This window comes from Manis pentadactyla, chromosome 1, assembly GCF_030020395.1.
Source record: "Manis pentadactyla isolate mManPen7 chromosome 1, mManPen7.hap1, whole genome shotgun sequence".
NCBI lineage: Eukaryota > Metazoa > Chordata > Mammalia > Pholidota > Manidae > Manis > Manis pentadactyla.
This window is the reverse complement of record NC_080019.1, coordinates 46,051,694-46,075,438: the sequence shown is the minus strand read 5'-3', so window position 1 is coordinate 46,075,438 and position 23,745 is coordinate 46,051,694. Positions and strand designations below refer to the sequence as shown.

General features: G+C 38.6%; 1 protein-coding gene across 12 annotated transcripts in view; it reads right to left on the bottom strand.

Annotated features, from left to right (window-relative positions):
* The window catches only part of ULK4 (unc-51 like kinase 4), a 724,727-nt gene that overhangs the window by 550,653 nt on the left and 150,329 nt on the right, over positions 1-23,745 (bottom strand). For all 12 annotated transcript variants that reach the window (XR_008996028.1, XR_008996026.1, XM_057497578.1 and 9 more), the window contains 3 exons: positions 22,183-22,266; positions 8,724-8,885; positions 881-1,063 (listed from right to left, as the gene is read on the bottom strand). Coding sequence is in view for 10 of the 12 variants with exons in the window: in XM_057497578.1 (XP_057353561.1) it covers positions 881-1,063; positions 8,724-8,885; positions 22,183-22,266 (429 nt within the window). In the remaining 2 variants the exon portion in view is untranslated. The remainder of the gene's footprint in view (positions 1-880; positions 1,064-8,723; positions 8,886-22,182; positions 22,267-23,745) is intronic.

The following is a 23,745-nucleotide window of genomic DNA, read 5'->3' as shown; positions in this document are numbered from 1 at the left end:
TCCCTCTCATGAAGATTCATAATACACATGAGCACACAGAACACTACGAAAGGTTGTACAACTGAAAATCTTTCTTTAACTTTGACTCACTGCTTTCCGAACATGTACATGACCATGGTGTGCTTTTTTCACCTGTCAACACTTCACTGAATGCTAATATTCTAGGGCAGGGCTTCTCAAACCGTAAAGTTCAAACACATCACCTAGAGATTGCATTGAAATGTAGACCATGATTTAGACCAGCAGGGTGGGGCCTGAGAGTTTGCATTGCTGCTGGCCAGGGCTCACTCTTAAGCAGGCAGCCAGAGAAGATGCTCTGAGGACAACTACAAAGTCTTCTTTACAGCTATGCAGTTTTGTGATATGAACTTAATACCTTCAAACTCTACGGTACCTAAAATAAGAGTCTCAAAAGATTAGAAGGAAGGAGACCAAGCTAAAAACAGGAGAAAGTGAGCTCTAAAGGTGATTTATGTTGGCAGAGTATTAGACAAGGAAAGGAGCAAAAGTGAGTCAGAGTAAGCAGAGAATATAATGAAGGCCTCCCAAAGAAAGGCAAAGTATATGGGAAAGGAGATGGGGGCTGAAGGGGAAGCGTAAGAAATATTAGCATTTAAGAAGGACTCATACATTTTCTAACTTTTTATTACTAAAATGGGACAAGCTAGCAGAGCCATTTACTGGACTTCTATTCTAATCACTGAAAGACTCTTAGAACATCTTCAAATGAATGGCCTGTGACACAGAAGTCTGGCAAAGGTCAAAAAAGCCCCCTGAGAGGAAAAATAAACTCTTCAGAGATGATATTGTTTTCTCCTGCAATTTTAGCAGTTCAACAACAAATTTTAAAGTAGAGTGGTAGGTGAAATCTAAGTCAAACCTTTTCTTGGATTAGTCTCTGAAGATGAATCCCAGAAGACAACATAGCAGTGAATAAGGTGAGCATGTACTGCTGAGCTTTACAGATGGCAGAGGCCAGAGAGCTGATGACCGAGTTCAGTCCCACCTTCTCGATAACATTCTGGAAGGCGGTAGGAGAATGGCGAGTGATTCTACACAAGGCCTGAGGAGACAGGAGAACAGATCCATCAAACTCCAAGTCCATTCACGGTGCTCCAGAAGATAACACACACTTCTGGGTAAAGGAGAAGGAACTTAACCTTGTTCCTTCATTATTCATTTTGGTCTGAGAAAGTTGCAAAATTTTCAACACATTTAAAAATAAAACAATAATCCAGCTACCAATAAAAACTAAAATTGCTTTAAAACATTAGAGACTCTTATAATAATCATATACATTATAATGAGTTAACTAAAATGACAAACGAATTCATGTTTATACAGAAAAATGTCCCTTTAAGTAATAAAAAATAACATTAAGTAGTTTCTTTTTGCAGACACTAAGCTGAGGGCTGATAAAACAGTTAAAAAACAATGTTGTTTAGTATGTGGAGAACTAAACTATCTGAGAATATCTTAAGATGGACTCATTTAAATCCCCAACAACATTTAAGGCAGGTATTATTAACCCCATATTATAGATGATAACACTAAAGCATAGAATATTTAAGTAACCTGTCCAAAGGTATACAGTTAGTAAGAAGCAAGGCTAGAATTCAAACACAGGTAATCAGACTCCTGAGCTTTTCCTAAACTGCTCACAGACTACTAGAGATGAAACTTATAGTTAATAAAATAACAGACTTTAATAAACATTATAACAGAAGTAGGCTCAATTTTTATGCTTGGAAGGAAGGAAAAGTCAACAAAACATGCATAAGGAAGATGATATTGAGCCAGTTTTTAAAGGGTAATTGGGAAATGGAAATAAGGTGGAAAAGAAAGTAAAGAAAATTCTAGCCAGAGAGAAGAGAACAAGTATTCACATGGAGACATGAAGATGCAGAGCATGTTCTAAGAAGGCCAAGATACCTGATGCAATTAGAACATACTTTAGGTGCAGAAGGAGAGGCAGAGAGTAAGAAAGTGGAAAATATGGTGATCCATCTGGAAAAGTAGCCTGCAGTCAGTCAGCCTACTGGGCTAGGACTTTTTATGCCATGAACAATGAGAAGACATAAAAAGATTTTAAACAAAAAAGAGATGGTTATATTCTGCATGTACATGGGAGATTACAAAGAGAGAAATAAACCTAAGCCAGAAATAGTTTTACAAAACCATTCATTATAATAAATCTCCAATAACCTGCTTCTCTAAGTTTTATATTTTAAACAGATTTAAACAATATTATATATTATATATATAATATTGAAAAGATCAAATGAAAGATCAGTGAATGAAATGATCAAATATAAGATTATTGTCAGAAATATTATAGTGTCAAAATGAAGGAAGGAGGAGATAAAGACTTAGAAATTATTTACATTTTTTTGCAAGTCTCAGGAAAAATAAATACTTTTCTGTCTCTAAGAATGAACTTCCTTTAAAAGTTATTGCTATAAATAAAAAAATGAGTATTGATTGTATAAAACTGAATCTCTTCCACCAAAATTAAAAGTTTAAAGTAAATGTCTTTACTTTATGCTAAACTTTACTTCCAATTTTTATGAAAACGCTAATGTAACCATATAACCAGAAAGTAAAAGATAATGCAACTAGTAAAAATAAAAATGTAGGACACTCTCTAAACGCTGTCTCTTGGGAGTGGTTCTGAGAAGTAGGAGATAGAGAAAAGGTAAAAAAGTCTTCCACCATCTACTGTTTAAATTTTTCAAATAAATGCGTATTATTTTATGATAATTTCTAGATTACATTCCATTGCCATGACTCTGGTAGACATTTTTTAATAATGTGGAAATGAACATTTACAGGAAAGTTCACTTTGCTAATAATGTACATATTTACTACCATATCTAAAATTATTGAGTATATACTGTTTACTAAAAACAAAAGATATCCCTTTCCTCATAGAACTGACTACCTTTGAGGACTTATAAAAGTCTTAACAATCATTGACAAATGAAACTAGGATCTCAGAGATTTTCTATCTCCACGCTTACTGCAGCACTATTCACATTAGCCAAGATACAGAAACAACCTAAGTGTCCATCCATGGATGAATGAACAAAGAAGGTGTGGTTTATACATACAATGGAAGAATACTCAGCCACAACAAAGAAGGAAATCCTGCCATTTTCAAGGGCATGGAAGGACTTCAAGGGCATTAAATTAAGTGAGGTAAGTCAGAAAGAGAAAGACAAACACTGTATGGTACCTCTTATATGTGGAATCTAAAAAAGCCAGACTCATAGAAAGAGAGACTGGAATGGTGGTTACCAGAGGAGCTAGGGAGTGCGAATAATGGGGAAATGTTGATCAAAGTGTACAGCCTCCCAGTTTTGTGATCAGCAAGTTCTGGGAATCTAATGTACAGCATGGTGATTATAGTTAAAAGTATTGTAGTATATACAGGAAAGTTGCTTAGAGAATAGATCTTAGAAGGCCTGATCACAAGAAAGAAATGGAAGCTATGTGATGTGATTGAAGGTGTCAGCTAACACTATGGTGGTGATCATCCTGCAATTCATACGTGTGTCAAATCAACATGTGTGCACCTTACACTTACACAGTTGTATGTCAATTGTATCTCAAAAAAGTTGGAAAAAAATAATAATCATTGACTCTATTTCAAACACACACCAGAGATTTGTATTCATTTACAGACAGTCATTTCAGAATGAAATTCCATGAAATAACTAAAATTGACACCTTCCAAAAAATATTTTTCACTCTGTCTTTCTTCCAAGGGAGATGGATATTAGATGTCATGGTTTTCTAACTAGAGAAAACAATCTTAAATCCAAATTGTGTAAGTTTCAGTAGAAAGTAGCAATATCTAAAATAGGGATGTGAAAAATGAATTCACTAAAAACAAAGCTGGTTCTAGTTAAAGAATTGTGAAAGGTTTTTGAACTTATTTATAATCTATCAAAGAAAACTGCTATTTATAAAATCAAAACAAAATTATTTTTTTTAATACAAGGATAAAAAAAATTAAGAGCACTTTAAATAGAGTCCCTGAAGATCATGCTCCAATCAGAATTTCTCAAGCAAATAAAGAGTTCTCCCAACAGCGACTTCAACAGTGAAATGTTAGCACTGTGACACTGGGTTGCCTCCAGAATTTCTGACAGTCTATTTAACAAAGCAATTTCTAAGAAATATACAAAATCAAAAGTAAAGGCTGCATATGTATTAGAAATATGAACAGAATCACCATGGAATAAAAAGTATAAGAACCACTTTTCTGTCTTTTGAATGTTTTTGTGATATCAAAATTACCTTTGGAGCTTTTCTCAACTACACACACTCTCATCTGACCCCTGACAGAGCTTATACATGAGAACAGGGTCAGGTAGAGAGGAGAGCAAGTAGTCAATGTTGCTTGAAAAGCCCTCAGCAACCACAGTGAGAACCAGTACCCTGGAAAATTCCCCACTTTTTACACTTTTTACCCCAGTATTTCCATTATAGGAGCCATTTTACTCAATCCAACTCTACAGGTTTCTCTGGTTCCCACCATGGTTGATATAGAGAGTCCCTGCAATCCTAGTAATTCTAATAATCTTTGTCATCCATCCAATACATTTCCCAATCAGGTCTACTTCCCCCAGCCACCAACCTCTAAGCAATGCAGCCGCTCCTGAGTGGGAAGGAGAGATGTGTCATCCTTCACACCAAGCCATGCAAGTGTTTTCTAGGACCTCCAAGGTCTAGAGCAGTGGTTCTCAAACTTCAGCGGGCATTAGAATCACATGGAGGCCTGTTAAAATGCAGATTACTAGGCCTTCCCCACCCTGAGTATTCAGGTCTGGGTAAGGCCCCAAAACCTGTATTTCAAACAGGTTACCAGATGATGCTGATGCTACTGATCTGAGAACCTATGGGACCAAGAGCTGGCTAGGAGAAACAGTTCAGAAAAATCAGTGACAGAGGTAGCAGGTACAGCCTGTTACAAGCAGAACAAGAAGCAGGTTGGTGTGTCGGCACTGAGCAATACTGTCCTCCAGCCAGTGCTCATGCATTCATCTGATCAACAGATACCTAGTGAGTACCCACCATGTGTGCTCTGGGAGGGGTTAAGAGGAGCAGGGCTCTTGCCTTCCTAGAAATGACACTCCAGTGGGAATGACCGTGCATACCTAAATTAAACAAACACAGTTGTGTTCACTGCTAGGAGGGAAAATACAAAGAGATTCAAGGGGCCGGCACATTTTAAACAGAGGAGGTGACATTTAAGATGAGACCTGAAAGATGGGGACTCAACCACGTGAAAAGCATCCCAGGTACAGGACCAGAAAGGGGAAAGGTCCTGAGTCAGGAAAGTGCTTGGAAATTCTAGAAAATGTCAGAACATAAGTGTGGTTGAAGCACAGCGAGTGAGGAAATGAGCATTGTGAGATGGAACAAAGGGGTAGGCAAGGATCAAATCCTCCAAGATCTTGAAAGTCATGTTAAGAATTCTGACCTTTAGCACCCAATGGGCACATTAGCCTCCAGAACATATTTGTGAAAAGTCAACTTGAAAAAAAAAGGGAAGAAGAAGTCTAGCTCTATAATGCATACAAGGGAGGAAGCAACTATCATTCTCTGCTAGGAATGTGTGTGACGTGTCTTCAGAATGAATATTTTCCATTTCTGTAACCTCAGTTAATAAACCCTCATATAAATCTGCTTAGAGGGCAGGTGCAATCTTAAGATTATGCTGTTAAAATGACTTTGTTTTAGGAAACCCAAACAATGATCTTACATTGTATGTCCTCCTTTTATTATCAGCAGGAACTTAGTGGCCTATTTTTCCTTGTTTCCCGAGTAAAAAAGCTGACCTTGCTAAGCCCTCTAATGACTTGCATGTTCTTAAATCTTGTGGATACTTATGGATGTTTTTCAGTTCTTATCTTAAATTTACCTATGTTATTTTGAAGATTAAGGGCTAGCAATCCTGCTCAATGAACAGCGTTAAGCAAAGGATATGTAGTATCCCTCTCTCTCTCTCTCACACATACACATCCCTGCTTCAGGAGCCACATGATTTCAAGATTATAAAATATACCCCTCAATACAGTAAGTATCAGTAATTATGAAAAAAGCATCAGAAAGTTGCAAATTATACCATTGAACCTTCTCAAAGAATCTTGGAATCTTAAGGCAACCATTTTAATTTTAATCCTGGGTCTTTAAAAAAATCTATGTGGCTTTATTAGATTTACATTATCATTTTCATTTTTATACTTAGCATAGTTTCTTTTTTTGGCAAAATTTTTTCCCAGCTGTTCTCACCAAAGTCTCAAATCTTCTGGCCCTTTCTTAATCTGTCACATTAAGCTTTACTTTTTCATCTTGGGCTTCTTATATTTTGTTCTTAGCATTCATCTAAAAAAAATTTTTCACTGAAATTTTACCAATTGTCCCAAAAATGTCTTTTTTTTTCCTGCTGCAGGATCCTATTCAGTATCATGTGTTATATATTGTTTTCATATCTCTTAATTTTCCTCCAATATGAAACAGTTTCTCAGTATTTCTGTGTACTTTATGCCATTTACAATTTTAAAGAATACAGGGCTTAAAAAAAAAAAGAATACAGGGCTTTTATTTTGTAGGTGAGGCCCAACCTGGGTCTACCTGGTGCTTCCTTACAAAACCTCCTTAGCATCACTGAGGGCTCTTGCCTGTACCAGGCACCTCAGTGATGGTTGCCACATGCTGATCATCTGTTTGTGCATTCCTTTTATATCACAGGTTGGCAAACATTTTCTGTAAAGGGCCAGATAATAAATATCTTGAGCTTTGCAGGCCACATACAATCTCTGTTGCCTATTTTTTTGTTTTGTTTGCTACAACCCTTAAAAAGTGTAAAAACCACTCTTGCTGTACAGATCATGAGCAGTAGAGAAACAGGCGTCTGGGATCAGTTGGAACTCTCTTGTGGAAGCTCCTTCTCGTCGCCCACACGTATGTCTGTATTCCTATCATTATGGTCCTGGATACCCACTTTAGTCAATGGTTTCAATGTGCCACTACTACTATTATTATTTACTGGTTAGCTGCTCAAGTCATCTTAGATTTGGCTGATACGATCCCTTCAAGCTGCTTCTGTATTCTGTTGACCTATTGCTATTACTGTTTGAGCACTTCCTTCCTTTCTGACACCATGCAGTGTTCAGGGCTAATTTTGTACCCTCTCTTCACCAGCACTGCAATCAGCCATTTCTTCAACAAAACTGATATTTAGAAACCGAGATCTGGGTGCTCTTTGTGCTTATTGCCTTGGAGTGTCATTGTTTCTAGGCCTTCTTAATATATTCCAAGCTAGAAAAAATACATGTACCCATACATACACATGCATTTATATCATACATGTCATATGTATATCAATATAACATATATCATTGTACATATTTGAAACAAAACTGATACTTCCGAGTTTAATCTGATACTTTAAGATTCTTTCTAGCTTTTCCATTGTACATTTGTAAACCTCATCTCACAGAGAAACCTGGTTCTCATTACTCTTAATGTATTTACTGATTTGTTCTATCAGTTCATTTATTTAGTCCATGCACTCTGGTCACCTCCTCTGTGCCATCCTCTGCCTCCCTTGCCACCAGCCTCTGCCCCGTGGCCACCTGTGCTCAGTGCTCCCTTTCCCCTCGCGTCCCCTGTCCTCAGGCTCAGACACACTGGCTCTGGGAGGGGAAGATGAGAGAAGATGGATTAAGGACAGTGAAGGGCTAGGTGTCATTTTTATACTTTCCCTTCCCTTAACTCCTTCCCCTTCACTGTTAACACCCAGCTAGTTTACCTGGCCTGTGAGTCTAATTCATAAATATCTCTCAGATCTGTTTCCTTCTCTCTGCAGCTGTGTTGCTATCCCTGTGATCCAGGCCTATAACATGGCAAATGAAAACTGGAATAATTCCCACTGGATGTCTTAATTTTTCTCTGGGAAGTATGGGGAAGTCATTTAGAGGATGCAGGAAGAAAATGTGGGGCTGGAGGCTGAAGGGAAGAGGATGAGCCTTATGAGACGGCCACAGGGAAAACTACAAGAATGAGGGGAGACACAGTGAGGACGCCATACACGCTGAGAGTCCACGTGAGACTGGGGCTCGGAAAGCACATTGAAGTCAGTCATATGAGAAACAGTTATATTTTTTCACCAGACTATTATAATGATACAACTATGTTAACACATCTTCATATATAATTAGCCTTTACACTAAGAAATTAGAATGAGATGAGCAACATAGTATATAGCCAAATCTAAATACAAAAACTGCAAAACCACAGGGGCCTGAACATAAAATGATTTCATAATTAACTCATGATAAAAATCATTTAACATAAAATCTGAAAGAGGAAGCTAATAGGAAATGTCAAGGAATACTCAAAGTAAACCATGTCAAGTCCTATGCTCTTCCCATGACCAGTTTCCCACCAGCACAGGTTCCCAATAGTTCTTGAAACCATAACATGATGGTCCCACAAGGTTCTGCTGGAATTTTCTGACAGTCCCAAAATTTTCCAGCCTTAGTTTTGAAATGCTCCTTTAGGGGAAAATCAAGTTACTGTTCTCACCAACAGTTATTCTGAGATTTCTGTTTCCTACCTATCTAATTAAATGTACTCTATTTCTAGCACAGTTCTTCAAACATGGTGTTTAAATATACCCAGACAAATCCCCAAAAGATGCTCCATCTTACCGATATTGCTGTTATCCTAAGAGAATCAACAGTGGAATGTCTGAATAGATACCATAACACAGGTCCAATTTCTCCAGTGATAAAACCCTGGGCCTCAGCAGAATAGGTAGTACAGACATTTTCAATAATCTGTGCTGCCATGTGATTCACAACATGATCTTCCTAGAGAATGAGAACAGGGAAAAGAGTAAAAGGATGTTAGTATGAGAAATATGTATGTATGTAATTTCTTCATAACTATTACAAATAAAGGCCTGACACCAGGCATACATTACCTGCTCCTGGATGTGTTACATATTTTAGGAAGTGTGATTATTCTTTTAGGCTGTTAGGAAACTATTTAAAATAATCATTTAGTTGTTCATGAAACCTAGCATAACATAGATTTAATATATTTTGATAAAGATAAAAAAGCTGAAATAATCTACAAAATACACATTATAAGAATAATATAAAAATCAGAAGGTAATTTTAAAATCATAAGGAGAAAGCAGAACAGTCCTCCTAAGTCACATAAGGCTGGGAATAATTACTGCACCAATCAGCCAAAGACTACCTAAATATGAGGCAAAATTCTAAGAAAGGTATTGACTAAGTTGTGGCCAAATTAAGGCTGTTCTGGATTGTCCTAGCAATGTTTGAAAGCAAGCCTCAAAAAGAATCAAACTATTTCCAAGTAGCTTAAATGAGTACAAGAAAAAGCACAAAAGTACTTTAAAGAATAAAAATACCCCATCATCCAACCGTATAAAAATCACAATGTCTGAGAGCCAATTTAATATTACCACACATGCAAGGAAACAGGAAAGGCTGACTCATTAGAGGAAAATACAATCAATAGAAAAGACACAAACAACAGAAATTAGAAGAAATATATATCAAAATGGCTATTACAAATATAGTCTATATACTAAAGAAGGATGAAGAAAGCATCAGTGTGATGAGAGAAACCAAAGATATAAAAATGACCCAAATTGAAACACTAGAGATTACTATGTTTTATACAAAAAATACACTGAATTGGATAAACAGATTAGATTTTATAGACTCAATGACTAGTGAATCTGAAGACACAACAATTCGCAATAAAAAAACTATCTAAAATAAACACAGACAGAAATAAGCTTGAAAAAAATTGCACAGGGCATCAGTGAACTGTAGGACACCTTCAAACAATCCAATGAACGTGCAATGAATTCAGTGGGGAGGGGAGGAATATTTGTTTGAAGAAATGCTGGCTGAAAATTTTTTATATTATGATTAGCACACATAATGTAGCAGGGGGGACATGGAAAAGGCAGAATAACACAGAGAAGACAAGCAAAGATTCTATAGCATCTTATTACACTGATGGACAGTGACTGTAATGGGGTATGTGTGGGGGACTTGATAATAGGGGGAGTCTAGTCACCATAATGTTCAAGTAATTGCACATTAACGATACCAAAATAAAAAAAAATTTTTAATTTAAAAAAAGAAGCTCAATAAACCTTTAGTAGAATCAACAAAGAAAAATCACACCAAGACACATCATAATCAAACTGCTAAAAACCAGGAATAAAAAGAAATCTTTTAAAGTAGGTAGAGGAAAAAAAAAACATTATGTAGAGAGGAACAAAGATAAGGATGACAGAGATTTCACACCAGAAACAATACAAACCAGAAGACAGTGGAGCAATATATTTAAAGTAGCAAAAGGAAAAGCAAAAAGACAACTGTCAGCTTATAAATTTATAACCAATGATAACACCTTTCAGAAACAAAGGTAAAAGTGGGAAAAAAAGGTTAAGACTCATAAAAGGATAAAAACTTTCATCTTTAAGATGAATAAGGTCTGAGGCTCTAATGTAAAAATGACTACAGTTGATCATACTATATTGTATAATTAAAATTTGCTAAAAGAGTCAAATTTAAATGTCTCACCTAAAAAGGAAGGGAGGATCTAAATATGTAGGTGATTGACATGATCATTAACCCAATGGAGGAATCCTTTCATAATAAATACACATATCAAATCACACTTTGTACACTTTAGATATCTTACCATTTTATTTGTTAATTATATCCCTGCAATTACAAAACATGTAGAAGTGAAATGATCAACAATAGAAAGGACAGAAGGGGAGTACTGGATGTATTAGAGTGGAAACTTCTTACATTATATAGGGGTCTTATATAGTATATATCAATTTGTATACCATTACATATAGTATGTTCCGGCATAAGGTTCTTATATAAGAATCTGTATATTATTACTTCAAAGATCACTGGTGATAACTTAGAGATGCATACTGTAAAAATATATATATATAAAACCAATAAAGGAGATAAAATGGTATAATTAAAAAGTCAATCCACCAACAGCATTCTTCAATGTACTAGAGCAAATCGTTCTAAACTTCAGATGGAACCACAAAAGACCCCAAATAGACAAAGCAATCCTGAGATGGAAGAATAAAGCTGGGGGGATTATGCTCCCCAACTTCAAGCTCTACTACAAAGCCACAGTAATCAAGACAATTTGGTACTGGCACAAGAACAGACCCACAGACCAGTGGAACAGAATAGAGAGCCCAGATATAAACCCAACCATACATGGTCAATTAATATACGATAAAGGACCTATGGACATACAATGGGGAAATGACAGCCTCTTCAACAACTGGTGTTGGCAAAACTGGACAGCTACATGCAAGAGAATGAAACTGGATTATCTAACTCCATATACAAAAGCAAACTCGAAATGGATCAAAGACCTGAATGTAAGTCATGAAACCATAAAACTCTTAGAAGAAAACATAGGCAAAAATCTCTTGAATATAAACACAAGCAACTTTTTCCTGAACACATCTCCTAGGGCAAGGAAAACAAAAGCAAAAATGAACAAATGGGACTACATCAAACTAAAAATCTTATGTACGACAAAGGAGACCATCAGCAGAACAAAAAGGAATCCAACAGTATGGGAAAATATATTCGTAAATGACATATTCAACAAGGGGTTAACATCCAAAATATGTAAAGAACTCACATGCCTTAACAACAAAAAGCAAATAACCCAATTAAAAGAATGGGCAGAGGATCTGAACAGACACTTCTCCAAAGAAGAAATTCAGAAGGCCAACAGGCACATAATTATCATGAAAATGCAAATTAAAACCACAATGAGATATCACCTCACACCAGTTAGGATGGCCAACATCCAAAAGACAAGGAACAATAAATGCTGGCGAGGATGCAGAGAAAGGGGAACCCTCCTACACTGTTGGTGGGAATGTAAATTAGTTGAACCATTATGGAAAGCAATAGGGAGATTTATCAAAAAATTAAAAATAGAAATACTATTTGACCCAGTAATTCCTCTCCCAGGAATTTACTTGAAGAAAACAAGATCACAGATTCAAAAAGACATATGCATCCCAATGTTTACTGCAGCACTATTTACAATAGCTAAGATATGAAGCAACCTAAGTGTCCATCAGTAGATGAATAGATAAAGAAGAGGTGGTACATATTCACTGTGGAATATTATTCAGCCATAAGAAGAAAACAAATCCTACCATTTACAATAACATGGATGGAGCTAGAGGGTATTATGCTCAGTGAAATAAGCCAGGCAGAGAAAGACAAGTACCAAATTATTTCACTCATTTGTGGAGTATAACAACAAAAGAAAACTGAAGGAACAGAAAAGCAGCAGACTCACAGACTCCAAGAAGAGACTAGAGGCTAACAAAGGGAAAGGGGCTTGGGAGGGTGGGTGGGAAGGAAGGGAGAAGAGGACTAAAGGGCATTATGATTAACATATATAATGTAGGGAGGTCACAGAGAAGGCAGTGTACCACAAAGAAGAGAAGTAATGACTATAGCATCTTACCACACTCATGGACAGTGACTGCAATGGGATGTGCAGGGGAACTTGATAATATGGGTGAATGTAGTAGCCACAATGTTGCTCATGCATAACCTTCATAAGATTGTATGTCAATGATACATTAATATAAGAAAAAAAACAATCATTCTTCCCCAGTTGCTGGGAGCCAACCTACACCACCTGCCTGATGGCACTGCCCAGGAGGATAATGGATGGATACCACACAGTGGGCTGCCAAAGGGGAGGCTACTGATATCTCTTCTATTGCTTAATGTGACTATTCCCCTAGTCCAAACAGCCCCCATGAATCAGAAAATGCCCCCGGGGGCCATCCCTAAGGAGGGGGCCTCAGAATGAGCCAATGATGGAAGTGCCCAGGGAAAGGACTGTTAGGAACTGTAGAGCAATCATAAAAACCCAGCTTGTGTCAAGATAGTCCCCTCATCTAAAAAGAAAATAAAACCCTACACATTCCTTCCCAGGCTGGTGGGTTATTATCCCTGGGTTGGGAAATAAAAGAAAGTTCAGGTGAATTCAGGGTACAACTCCCAGGCCAACTTGTCCCCCAGGAGAAATAAGAGATGACCATCATAAGGTATGGATCAAGAGAGCAGGTGGGAGCCTTGCTTGGAGAGGCCGAACATCTTGGCGGAGTCTCCTTATGAACCACTACTATACGGATTATGGTAGGCGCTGTTATAGCCAAGATAACAGAATGAGTGCATGCTTTATGATGATTTTATGATGACTTTATGTAACCAATCCCCTTTATAATGCTTGAAGTTTCTGTCAATCGATGGCCAGTTTAGCATATCTGCTAGTGTCTATGTCCTCACTCATCAATGTCGTTCATCCTTCAGGGACCCCTGGACCCGCTGCAGCAGGACTCCGGCACCCAGTGAATATACAATTTGTCCTGGCACTGGTGGAAGCACGGCTGAATGCTTTCTGATTTATGACAAGCTGGAGCAGTTTCCGGGGACACCCCACTGTGACAGATAGTTAGAGGAGTAAGGCAATTAGAGTGAAGAAAGCCCAGATCCCACTGGGAATAGGACATCTACCCCAAAGGAGTATACTGTGTATATTTCCCCAATCGTTGAATACATTTGGGGGTGGATATCCTTGCAGGGCCTGCTGTTACAAACCACTGCACGTGTGTTCAGACTGAGGATACATGTGGTAAAGGAAGTGCTGAAGGGACATGCTAAGCACCCACCTAAAGTTCTGCCTGTACCTCGGCAGGTGACAAATGCTAAGCAATATAAATTGCTGGGGGTAAAAAGAAACTGGAGAAACCCTCCAGGAGCTTGAGAAGGTGGGCATCATAAAGCCCACTCACAGTTCTTTTAATTCCCTGGTGTGGCCAGTGAGAAAGCTAGAAGGCTCCTGGCATATGACCGTGGATTACCAAAAATTGAATAAAGTCACACCACCTCTGCATGCTGCTGTCCCCTCTATAGTAGCCCTTATGGACACCCTCGGTCATGAACTAGGGACATATCATTATATTGTTTACCTTGCTAATACCTTCTTTTCTATTGACATAGCACAGGAAACTCTGGAACAATTTGCCTTCACGTGGGAAGGCCAGCAGTGGATGTTTACTCTCATTCCACAGTCACCTCCACAGCCCCACCATCTGTCATGGACGTGCAGCCCAGGATTGGCAGCATGGGAGAAACTGCCAATGGTGCAGCTGCACCATTATATTAATGGTATCATGCTCACATCCGATTCTTACAGATCTAGAAGGTGCAGCACCTAGACTGCTGCAACATCTACAGGAGAAAGGATAGGCTGTGAACAGCACCAAAGTTCAGGGGCCTGGTTTGTCTAGTTGGCTAAGACTAAACTTATCCCAGAAGCAGTCATAAATAAAGTCCAGACTTTCCCTACCCCTACAACTCTGGCAGTATTACAAGAGTTTTTGGGTCTTTTAGACTACTGGAGAGTGTTTATCCTGCACTTGGCACAAATTCTGAGACCCTTATATCGACCGGTACAAAAGAGCAGCACATGGGACAGGGATGAAACATGTGCATCTCCCTTCACCACTGCTAAGAGAACAGCCAAGGCCATGCAGGCCTTGAGGGTAATGGACCAATGAAGGTCCTGTGAGCTAGATGTTCATGTAGCCGAAGATGGTTATGGATGGGGCCTTTGGCAGGGGTTTGAATGGACATGCCAAGCTATTGGATTCTGATGGCAACAGTAGAAAGGAGCAGAGGTCAGGTACACCTTGATAGAGAAGCAACTGGGTGCTGTGTACCATGCCTTGCTGGCTATGGAACCCATCACCAGAACAGCTCCAACCAAGGTAACAACCACCTATCGCATCGTGGGCTGGGTACAGGACTGGACCCAAAGGCCATGGAGTGGCATGGCACAGACATCAACACTGGCCAAAAGGGGTGCATATTTACAGCAGTGTAGTGCCCTCTCACTAGCCCCTTAAGTGGAGAACTCCAACACTTTTTGGGGCCAGTGACATATACAAGCAAAAAGCAAGAAGAACTTGCTTTGGAGCCATTACTAACAGAGAACCCTTACTGGGAAGGTAGAGCCACTGTACCTGAGTATGCATGATACACATGCATTGCCCCAGTCGTGGGCAGCCCCTGAAGTGGAGGGCTATGGTTTTCCATCCTAAGACTGAGACAATATGGATGAAGGATGGAGAGGGGAAGAGCAGTCAATGGGCTGATTTGAGGGCAGTATGGCTCGTGATCACCCAGGAGCCCTTCCCATTAGTTGTCTGCACAGAGAGCTGGGCCATCTATTGGAGCTTGACTCTGTGGCTACCAATGTGGTATCATGACAAATGGATGGTTGGTCACCGGATCCTCTGAGGGCAAGAGCTGTGGCAAGACCTATGGGCCTCTGGTCAGACTGAGACTGTTACTGTATATTGTGTGACCATTTGCCTTTGGCATCCCCAGGGAATGATGGAAGCAGACACACAGGCCCAGGTGCATCGGCTACAAGGAAAGCCTGCCTCTGATGTGGCCCAATGGTTACATCAACATTTGTTGCACATGGGACAAAAGAAAACGTGGGTTGTGCCCGTTGGTGGGGCTTGCCTTTGACCTTTGAAGAAGTCAGCAGAGCCTGGAAGGAGTACCTTGTGTGCTCTTAGAGGGACTTACACGAAGTCCAGCAGCAACATAGGACAATAGCCAAGAGGCCAATACTCTCGTCAGGTGGCAGACAGACTATATTGGGCCTTTTCCCTATCAGAAGGGTATCATCATGCCATAACTTGCGTGGTCACAACTACTGGACTCTTGGTTGCTTTTCCTGTGCTTCATGCAGATCAGAAAATGACCAAAAGGGGCCTAGAGCATCTATTTGCAGCCTATGGCTGACAACAGGTGACCAAGGGTGATCAAGGCACTCACTTTATTGAACATGTGTTATAAGAATCAGTGCAACAATTAGTAATAAGGTGGAAGTTTCACGTACCATATAAGCCTACCAAGGCAGGCCTGGTAAGAGAGGTACAATGGCTTGTTAAAATCTGGCCTTAAGTCAGACACCAATAGTCTACAGAGCTGGTCAGTCCACTTATGGACACTGATATGGCATTTGAATGAGAAGCCCTAGAAGGGGGCACTAAACCCTGTGGACATGCTAACATAAAATGTTGCCTTCCATATACAACTATGCTTGCAAACCAAGGAGGACTTATTGAAGGCAGGATTTGGCCAGCATAGCAACATCTTGGTGCCAGCACCAACAACACTAAACCCGAGAGACTCCATTGAGTGGATGTGGCTCTGGATATTTTGACACATAGACCAGAGATGGCTAGCCCTTCTGGTGCCTAGAGGACAAGTCCTGGAAGATGGCCTCCTGTGTGTACCTGGAGTAACCATAGAGTGAGCCTGAAAGATCACAATAACATACCCAAAATGGCCAGAAGGTAAAAGCACCTTACAGGGAAGTTTTGTTCTATCATTATGGCCAGTGTATGCCCCTCCCACAGCCCTACATATTGACCCATCCATAACTCTCACAGGGAGGGGGATAAAAGTATGGTATACTAGACCTGGACGGGACCCCTTCCTGCCACATTCCTATGACAGGATCACTCTCTTGAATGTATCCTACCTAATGGACAGCACTTAGCTATGCTGGTGTCATTGAACATGTGTCTGATCACCCTTAAGGTCTTCTACAGTCTGTGGATTGGGCATGCCCCCTAGCACAGCTGCTGCTTGCTGAGTATGTCTGGAACTCCCTAGCTATTCAGCAGATGGCCTCCCATGGAATGTGGGAGCTACAGACTTAATATGAGTAGAACTTTGGACCCACCTGGATCCTCAGGCTTGAGGGCTGTCATAATTTTATTGCTATCTCTTTCATAATTGCTCTTATTATTGTATGTTCTTACTCTTGTTACAATGCTTTAGCTTTCTTGCACAGGGGCCACTGTGGAAGACTGGGGGTCCATAGGTTGTGAGGCAAGAATTCTAGAGGGATAGGTTGTGTGGTAAATGAAGTTTTCATCCAGATTTCCCACCTGGTTTTGAGAGTGGTGTGCAGATGAGAGCCTATGTGCATATCAGTGGGACACAGCAGAGCCACAGCCAGGGTGAGGGGTGGAGAGAAAACAGCCATTCTCTCCTCCCATCTGTTCCTGGTACATAACTGATCTGGTGCCCATCAGTCACCAGGGACTGGAGTTCCTCCCAGAAGAGGCAGGCAGGGAAAGCAAGCATGTACTCCCTTAGGAGGGATGGATGCAGCAGGCTGGATAGTGGAGCTACACAGAAGGGAGCAGAAAGAGCCGAGCAACAAGTCTGAGCCAAGAACAATAAAACATTTTCCCCCAACTTTCCCTTTCTCTTGTCTTCCTTCAATTTCACTGGATTCATAAGGAACTTGCTCCATGCAGAGAAGCTCCTTCCTCCCAGAGCCACACTGAAAAAGCATTTGACGAAATTCAACATCCATTCATACTAAAAACTCTCAAGAAAATGGGCAGAGGGAATGTAGCTCAACATAGTAAACGCCATATACGACAACCTGCAGCTAACTTCATACTCAATAGAGAAAAGCTAAATGTTCTTCCTCTAAAATCAGGATCAAGACAAGGATGTCCACTCTCATCACTTTTATTCAACATAGTTCTGGAAGTTCTGGCCATGATAATCAGGCAAGAAAAAGAAATCAAAGGCATCCAAATTGGTAGGGAAGAAGTTAAATGGTCACTATGCAGATGACATACAGAAAACCCTAAGGACTCCACCAAAAAATTACTAGAACTAGTAGCTCAAAGAAGACAAACAGGGACTCTGTGGTATCTTACTATACTGATGTACAGGGACTGCAATGGGGTACAGAGGGGACTCAATGGCAAGGGTGAATGTAATAACCACATTGTTTTTCTTGTGAATCCTTCATAAGAGTGTATATCAATGATACCTTAATAAAAAAAATAATAATGTTGATAAGAGTAGTAGCTCAGGGGCTATTGGGAGGATTAAATAAGAAAGTGTTTATAATGCACTTAGAACAGTATTTACTGATGCACTGTTAGCTCACAACCAATGGTATCCATTATTGGCTGGACTCAAATAAAAAATAAATTAATAAATTACTAGAATAACTGGATTCAGCAAAGTTGCAGGATGCAAAATTAATGCACAGAAATCTGTTCCATTACTATATACTAACAATGAGCTAGCAGACAGAGAAATCAGGAAAACAATTCCATTTACAATTGCATCAAAAAGAATAAAATACCTAGGAATAAACCTAACTGAGGAGGTGAAAGACCTATACTCTGAAAACTAAGACACTCATGAGAGAAATTAAAGACACAAATATATGGAAATCTATCCCATGCTAATGGAGAGAAGAATTAATACTTTCAAAATGGCCATCCTATCCAAAGCAATTTATAAATTCAATTCAATCCATATCAAAGTACCAACAGCATTTTTCAGTGAACTAGAGCAAATAATCCTAAAATTCATATGGAACCACAAAAGATCACAAACAAACCAAAGCAATCCTGAGAAAGAAGAACAAACCTGAAGGGATTATGCTCCCTGACTTCCAGCTCTACTACAAAGTCACAGTAATCAAAACAGTATGGTACCAGCACAAGAACAGACCCATAGATCAATGGAACAGAAGAGAGAGCCCAGATATAAACCCAACCATATGGTCAATTAATATACAATAAAGGAGCCATGAATGTACAATAGGCAAAAGAATGCCTGTTCAATAACTGGTGTTGAGAAAACTGGACAGCTACATGCAAGAGAAGGAAAGTGGATTACTGTCTACTTCCATACACAAAAGTAAAATCTAAATAGATCAAAGAATCTAAATGTAAGACATGAACACATATAGCTCTTATAAAAAAACAGGCAAAAATCTCTTGAACATAAGCATGGGCAATTTTTTCCTGGACATATCTCTCTGGTAAGGGAAACAAAAGCAAAAATGAACAAATGGGACTACATCAAACTAAAAAGCTTCTGTGCAGCAAAGGACACCATCAGCAGAACCAAAAGGCAACCTACAGTATAGAAGAATATATTCATAAATGATTTATCTGATAAGGGGTTAACATCCAAAATACATAAAGAACTCATTTCCCTCAACACCAAAAAAAAACAAATAACCCGATTAAAATATGGGTGGAGGACCTGAACAGACATTTCTCCAGAGAAGAAATACAGACAGCCAACAGGCACATGAAAAGATGCTCCACACAGCTAATCATCAGGGAAATGAAAATCAAAACACAATAAGATATCACTTCACACTAGTTAGAATGGGCACTATACAAAACACAAGAAATAACAAGTGTTGGTGAGGATGTGGAGGAAAGGGAAGCCTCCTAAACTGTTGGTGGGAATGTCAATTGGTATAGCTGCTGTGGAAAACAGTATGCAGTTTCTTCAAAAAACATGGAAATAGAAATGCAGTACAACCCAGTAATTCCACTTCTACGAATTTATGTGGAGAAAGCAAAATCCCTGATTAGAAAAGATATATGCACCCCTATGTTTATTGCCATATTACATACAACAACCATGACAGGAAGCAAACAAAGTGTCCCATGATAGATGCATGGATAAAAAAGATGTGGTATATATACACAATGGAATATTATTCAGCCATAAAGAAGAAAGCATTCCTGCCATTTGTGACATGGACAGACCTAGAAGGTATTATGCTCGGTTAAAAAAGCCTAGATAGAGAAAGACAAGCACCATACGGTCTCACTTATCTGTGGAACCTAAAAACAAAACAGAAGGAACAAAAAACAGCAGTAGGCTCACAGACACCAAGAAGTGACTAGCAGTTACTATGGGGTGAGGACTTAATAATGTGTGCAACTGTTGAACCACTGTGTTGTATACTTGAAATCAATATAAGATTGTTTTCAACTATACTTCAATTATTTTAAAAAAGGCAAAGTGGCATAACACAAACTTTTACAAAGGGAGGGACACCTGTATATGCTGCCAAAGCACATACATAACTGCTTTTCAAATATATGACATAAAATTTCCATAGAGTTCTAGACTTTCCTCCTTTTTTAAGAAACATAAGACTTGCCATACATAATAAGACAAAAGATGGCAAGTATGTTACTAAAATACAACAATCATTATTTTACAATTATTGAAAGTAATTATTTAATAACAATACATGTGGATATCAAATATTATTCTTCATATCATGTATACAATTGAAAAACACAGAAGAGGGTGGGGAGAAGATATATAATAAGAGATACAACCTCACTGACTAGAGTAACCTTCTATTAGATATTAATCTAAGAATTAAAAATAAAAAGTTACTAAAATGTCTTTTACACTGTTAAAAGAATTTCCAGAAGGCTCCTTTCTCCTTTGAGTTCCTATAATTTGTTCTTTTGCATTTATGTACTTGACATTCCTACTTTATATTTTTACCTTATCTCCTTCAATAGGTGGAACCCATATGTGAGTGTAAATTTCAATTTCACCTCCTTTACCTGTGGGCTCCCAAGTGTGCCTAACTTGAGGCCCTGAGTGATAAACTCAAACACGTCTTTTGACTATAAACATGACTTAATTCTCTAGTTCAGTGAGAGGGACTTCGGAGCTGCACTGATTCATTAGCTGCCTAACAGCTGTAGGCCTAAGCAAGTATTTTACCCACCCTGTTCAGTTTCCTGCAATGGGGAGGATAACCTTAACTCGGTGACTTTATACATGTAAAATGCTAAAAAAAAAATGCTTTGTATGTGGTACATACTCAATAGATGTTAGTTATTATTTATATATAGTAGCAAAAAAAGTAAAAATCTTGACTGTAAATTAGGAATGTAGTCAAATTTATGTTACCTTTCTAACTCTGAGATATTAGCAAACAATCATAAGCATTAATTAAATCTATATGGAGTGATTACCTAGAGAAAATGAGTGACAACAGCCAGATGAGAAACATGGGGCAATTATATCTATACATATTTAATTATACATTTATGTACTTAAATATATATTTTAAAACTATGAGTAGAAATATAATTCCTTGCATTTATAAAAAAATGCCTTGCATTCACATAATAATGATAGTATATATAACAATCACATATGTAATAATTATATATTTATCCCATTCTTATAAAACAAACCATTCAATAAATATTATTGAGCATCTAAAAAAAAAACATGACTTAATTCTCATATTATTGATAAAGTAAAATTTACTGACTTCATTCGTATCCCAAAACAAGTGACTATGTAGTTACACCTACAGGCTAAGAATTGTTCAAACTTCCATTTCTCGATCACCAGGGGAAAACCCTGCCAGGCGTTTCATACTTGGATCACTTTTTTACTACCATACAGGTAGTAATGAACTCAAAGGAAGATGTTTATTTTGACATATTTTTTTCATTCCTTAAGGAATGTTTTTAGCCTATGGCTTTGCCTTGGGTGACATAATGTCAAATTGTTTAAAGCAAATGGAAAATGCCAACCCCTTTTAAGTCCTTTACTAAATTCTCTACACATAGGAGCTACAGACACAAGACGGCTGGCTGGCCAGATGGCTGATACTCAGCCATTAACAGTAGCATAGGCATGGATGTGAATGAACTGAAAAAAATCACATCACCTAACACTACTTAATATTAAAATGAATGGTTCCTAGTGGAAGCTTCCTTGTTCCTGAACCACAGAGCAGCAAGCTGACAAGATAATCATGGGGCTTTAGAGGTTCACAGGAAATTCTCTGCATACACCTAGCTTACTGAACTAGTATATCAATAGTTTTAACAGGGTGGGGGGAGATTATGAATGTTATAAAAGATGCTTGTGTTATTTACATTACCATCATCTTTTTAAAAGCAAGACATTTAAAAAGTGAATGAGAAAGCTAGTTCATTTTTACACTTGCTCCACTGTAAGTCACAGTCACGTACTCATGGTAGCTTGTGGGGATTATTTAAATTCAGGAGCAATACTCAGTTGACAAGCTCCTGCACTGCTTTAGGCTACAATCCTCACACAGTGCCGGAAGGGTTATTACCACTGCAGGTGTCTACAGACGACAACAAAGGAGCCTTACCCTTTCCCGAAGGCACCTTATTAGCACTGTGTACACAGCCAAGGGAACAGCGCCCCATTCTCCAGGGGTCCTTTTTGCTTCTTCCTAAAATGAAGTGGAAGGAAAGGCAGTGAAGCTATCAGCACAAAAGATGTTAACCCATTCAAGAAAAAAGCAATTTCAAACACACAAACTATCTAAAACTATCTTAATAATCTGTTTAAAGTATACTTACTACCTGATAATTCTGACCTGATATGGGGTCTTTCCCTGCATTGTACATACAAGGTATTTCTTCTATCTCTCATTGTATTAGATATGATGTTAAGATCCCCTCATCAGAAGCGAGATGCAAAGAACCAAGAAGTGACAGTGATCCGGCTGATAGAGAAACCATTCTATTAATAACTACACGAAAATACAGATAACCCTACCTAAAAGGTATTACACTGTCTGGAATGACTTAAGAGCGCAGAGTGCCCAGCTCTGAGTACTACCTCCAGATAATCCATAAGCAGAAACAAAATGCAGTACGTTACCTAATAAGGCAATATGCCAAATAAAAATAAACAAATGTGATCAGTGGATACACTGATTTGAATGACATCAGCAATAATTCTCTCACAGAAGAACTAAATTAGGGTAATAATCAAAAGAACACTCCTCCAATGTTTCAAACAAAAACAACAGAATTGAGAGGCACAGAGAAAGGTGAAAAAATTAATCTCTTTAAAGCATAAGAAATTAGTTCTGTTAAGAAAAAATATTTGAGATTGTACAAATGTTATGATAGTACTTCACTGATCCAAATGTGTTTTATACCCATGATGAGAATTGTGACCCATAAAATGGTACCCTAATCACAGAATTCCACATGTGGTCATATTCTAGACATTAACATCCTGAGCTGCTGCAGCTCAAAAATCACTAACTCAGCACCCAATTTAACTCCCAAACACAACTTTCCTTCCCTTCCAGCTCTCTTATGCACAAATTTTCACAACTACAACCTCTCTTTGAGGTCACTGGACTCTGCTTCCCCTCCCCCAACCCTTTCCTTTCTAATTTTGTTCCTATTTCATTTACTCTTATTTAGATTCTCAGAATGGTCTCTTACAGTTCTCCAATCTATTCCCCACATTTAACCCAGAGTAATATTTTGAGCGTTTATATCAGATGACATCAACACCCTTCTTTAAAAGCCTTCATGACTTCCCCTTGTTCACAGGATCAAGATAGAGACATCCGGCTTGGCCAAGGAGCCCTTCCTGACCATGTCCCTGCCAGATACTTCAGCCTCGCTTCTGGGCTCACTTCCCTCTTGTCCCACTGGCCTTGATGCAGTTCATGCATGAAGAACAGCTTCTCCTGTGTGACAGGAACTCTTCTAAACAATGCTCACACAGCTATGAACAAGACAGGTAAGTTTTCTGCTTTAATAGTTCTTCAAGGGGACAGAGATTACAAAGAAATAAAACAAGTCAAGAAACTGATGAACTCTATAGAGGAAAACAAGGCAAGGTTAGGGATTCGAGGAAAACTGTAGACTGGGTGGCTCCATCTCATATTGCTCAAAGCCAGGAA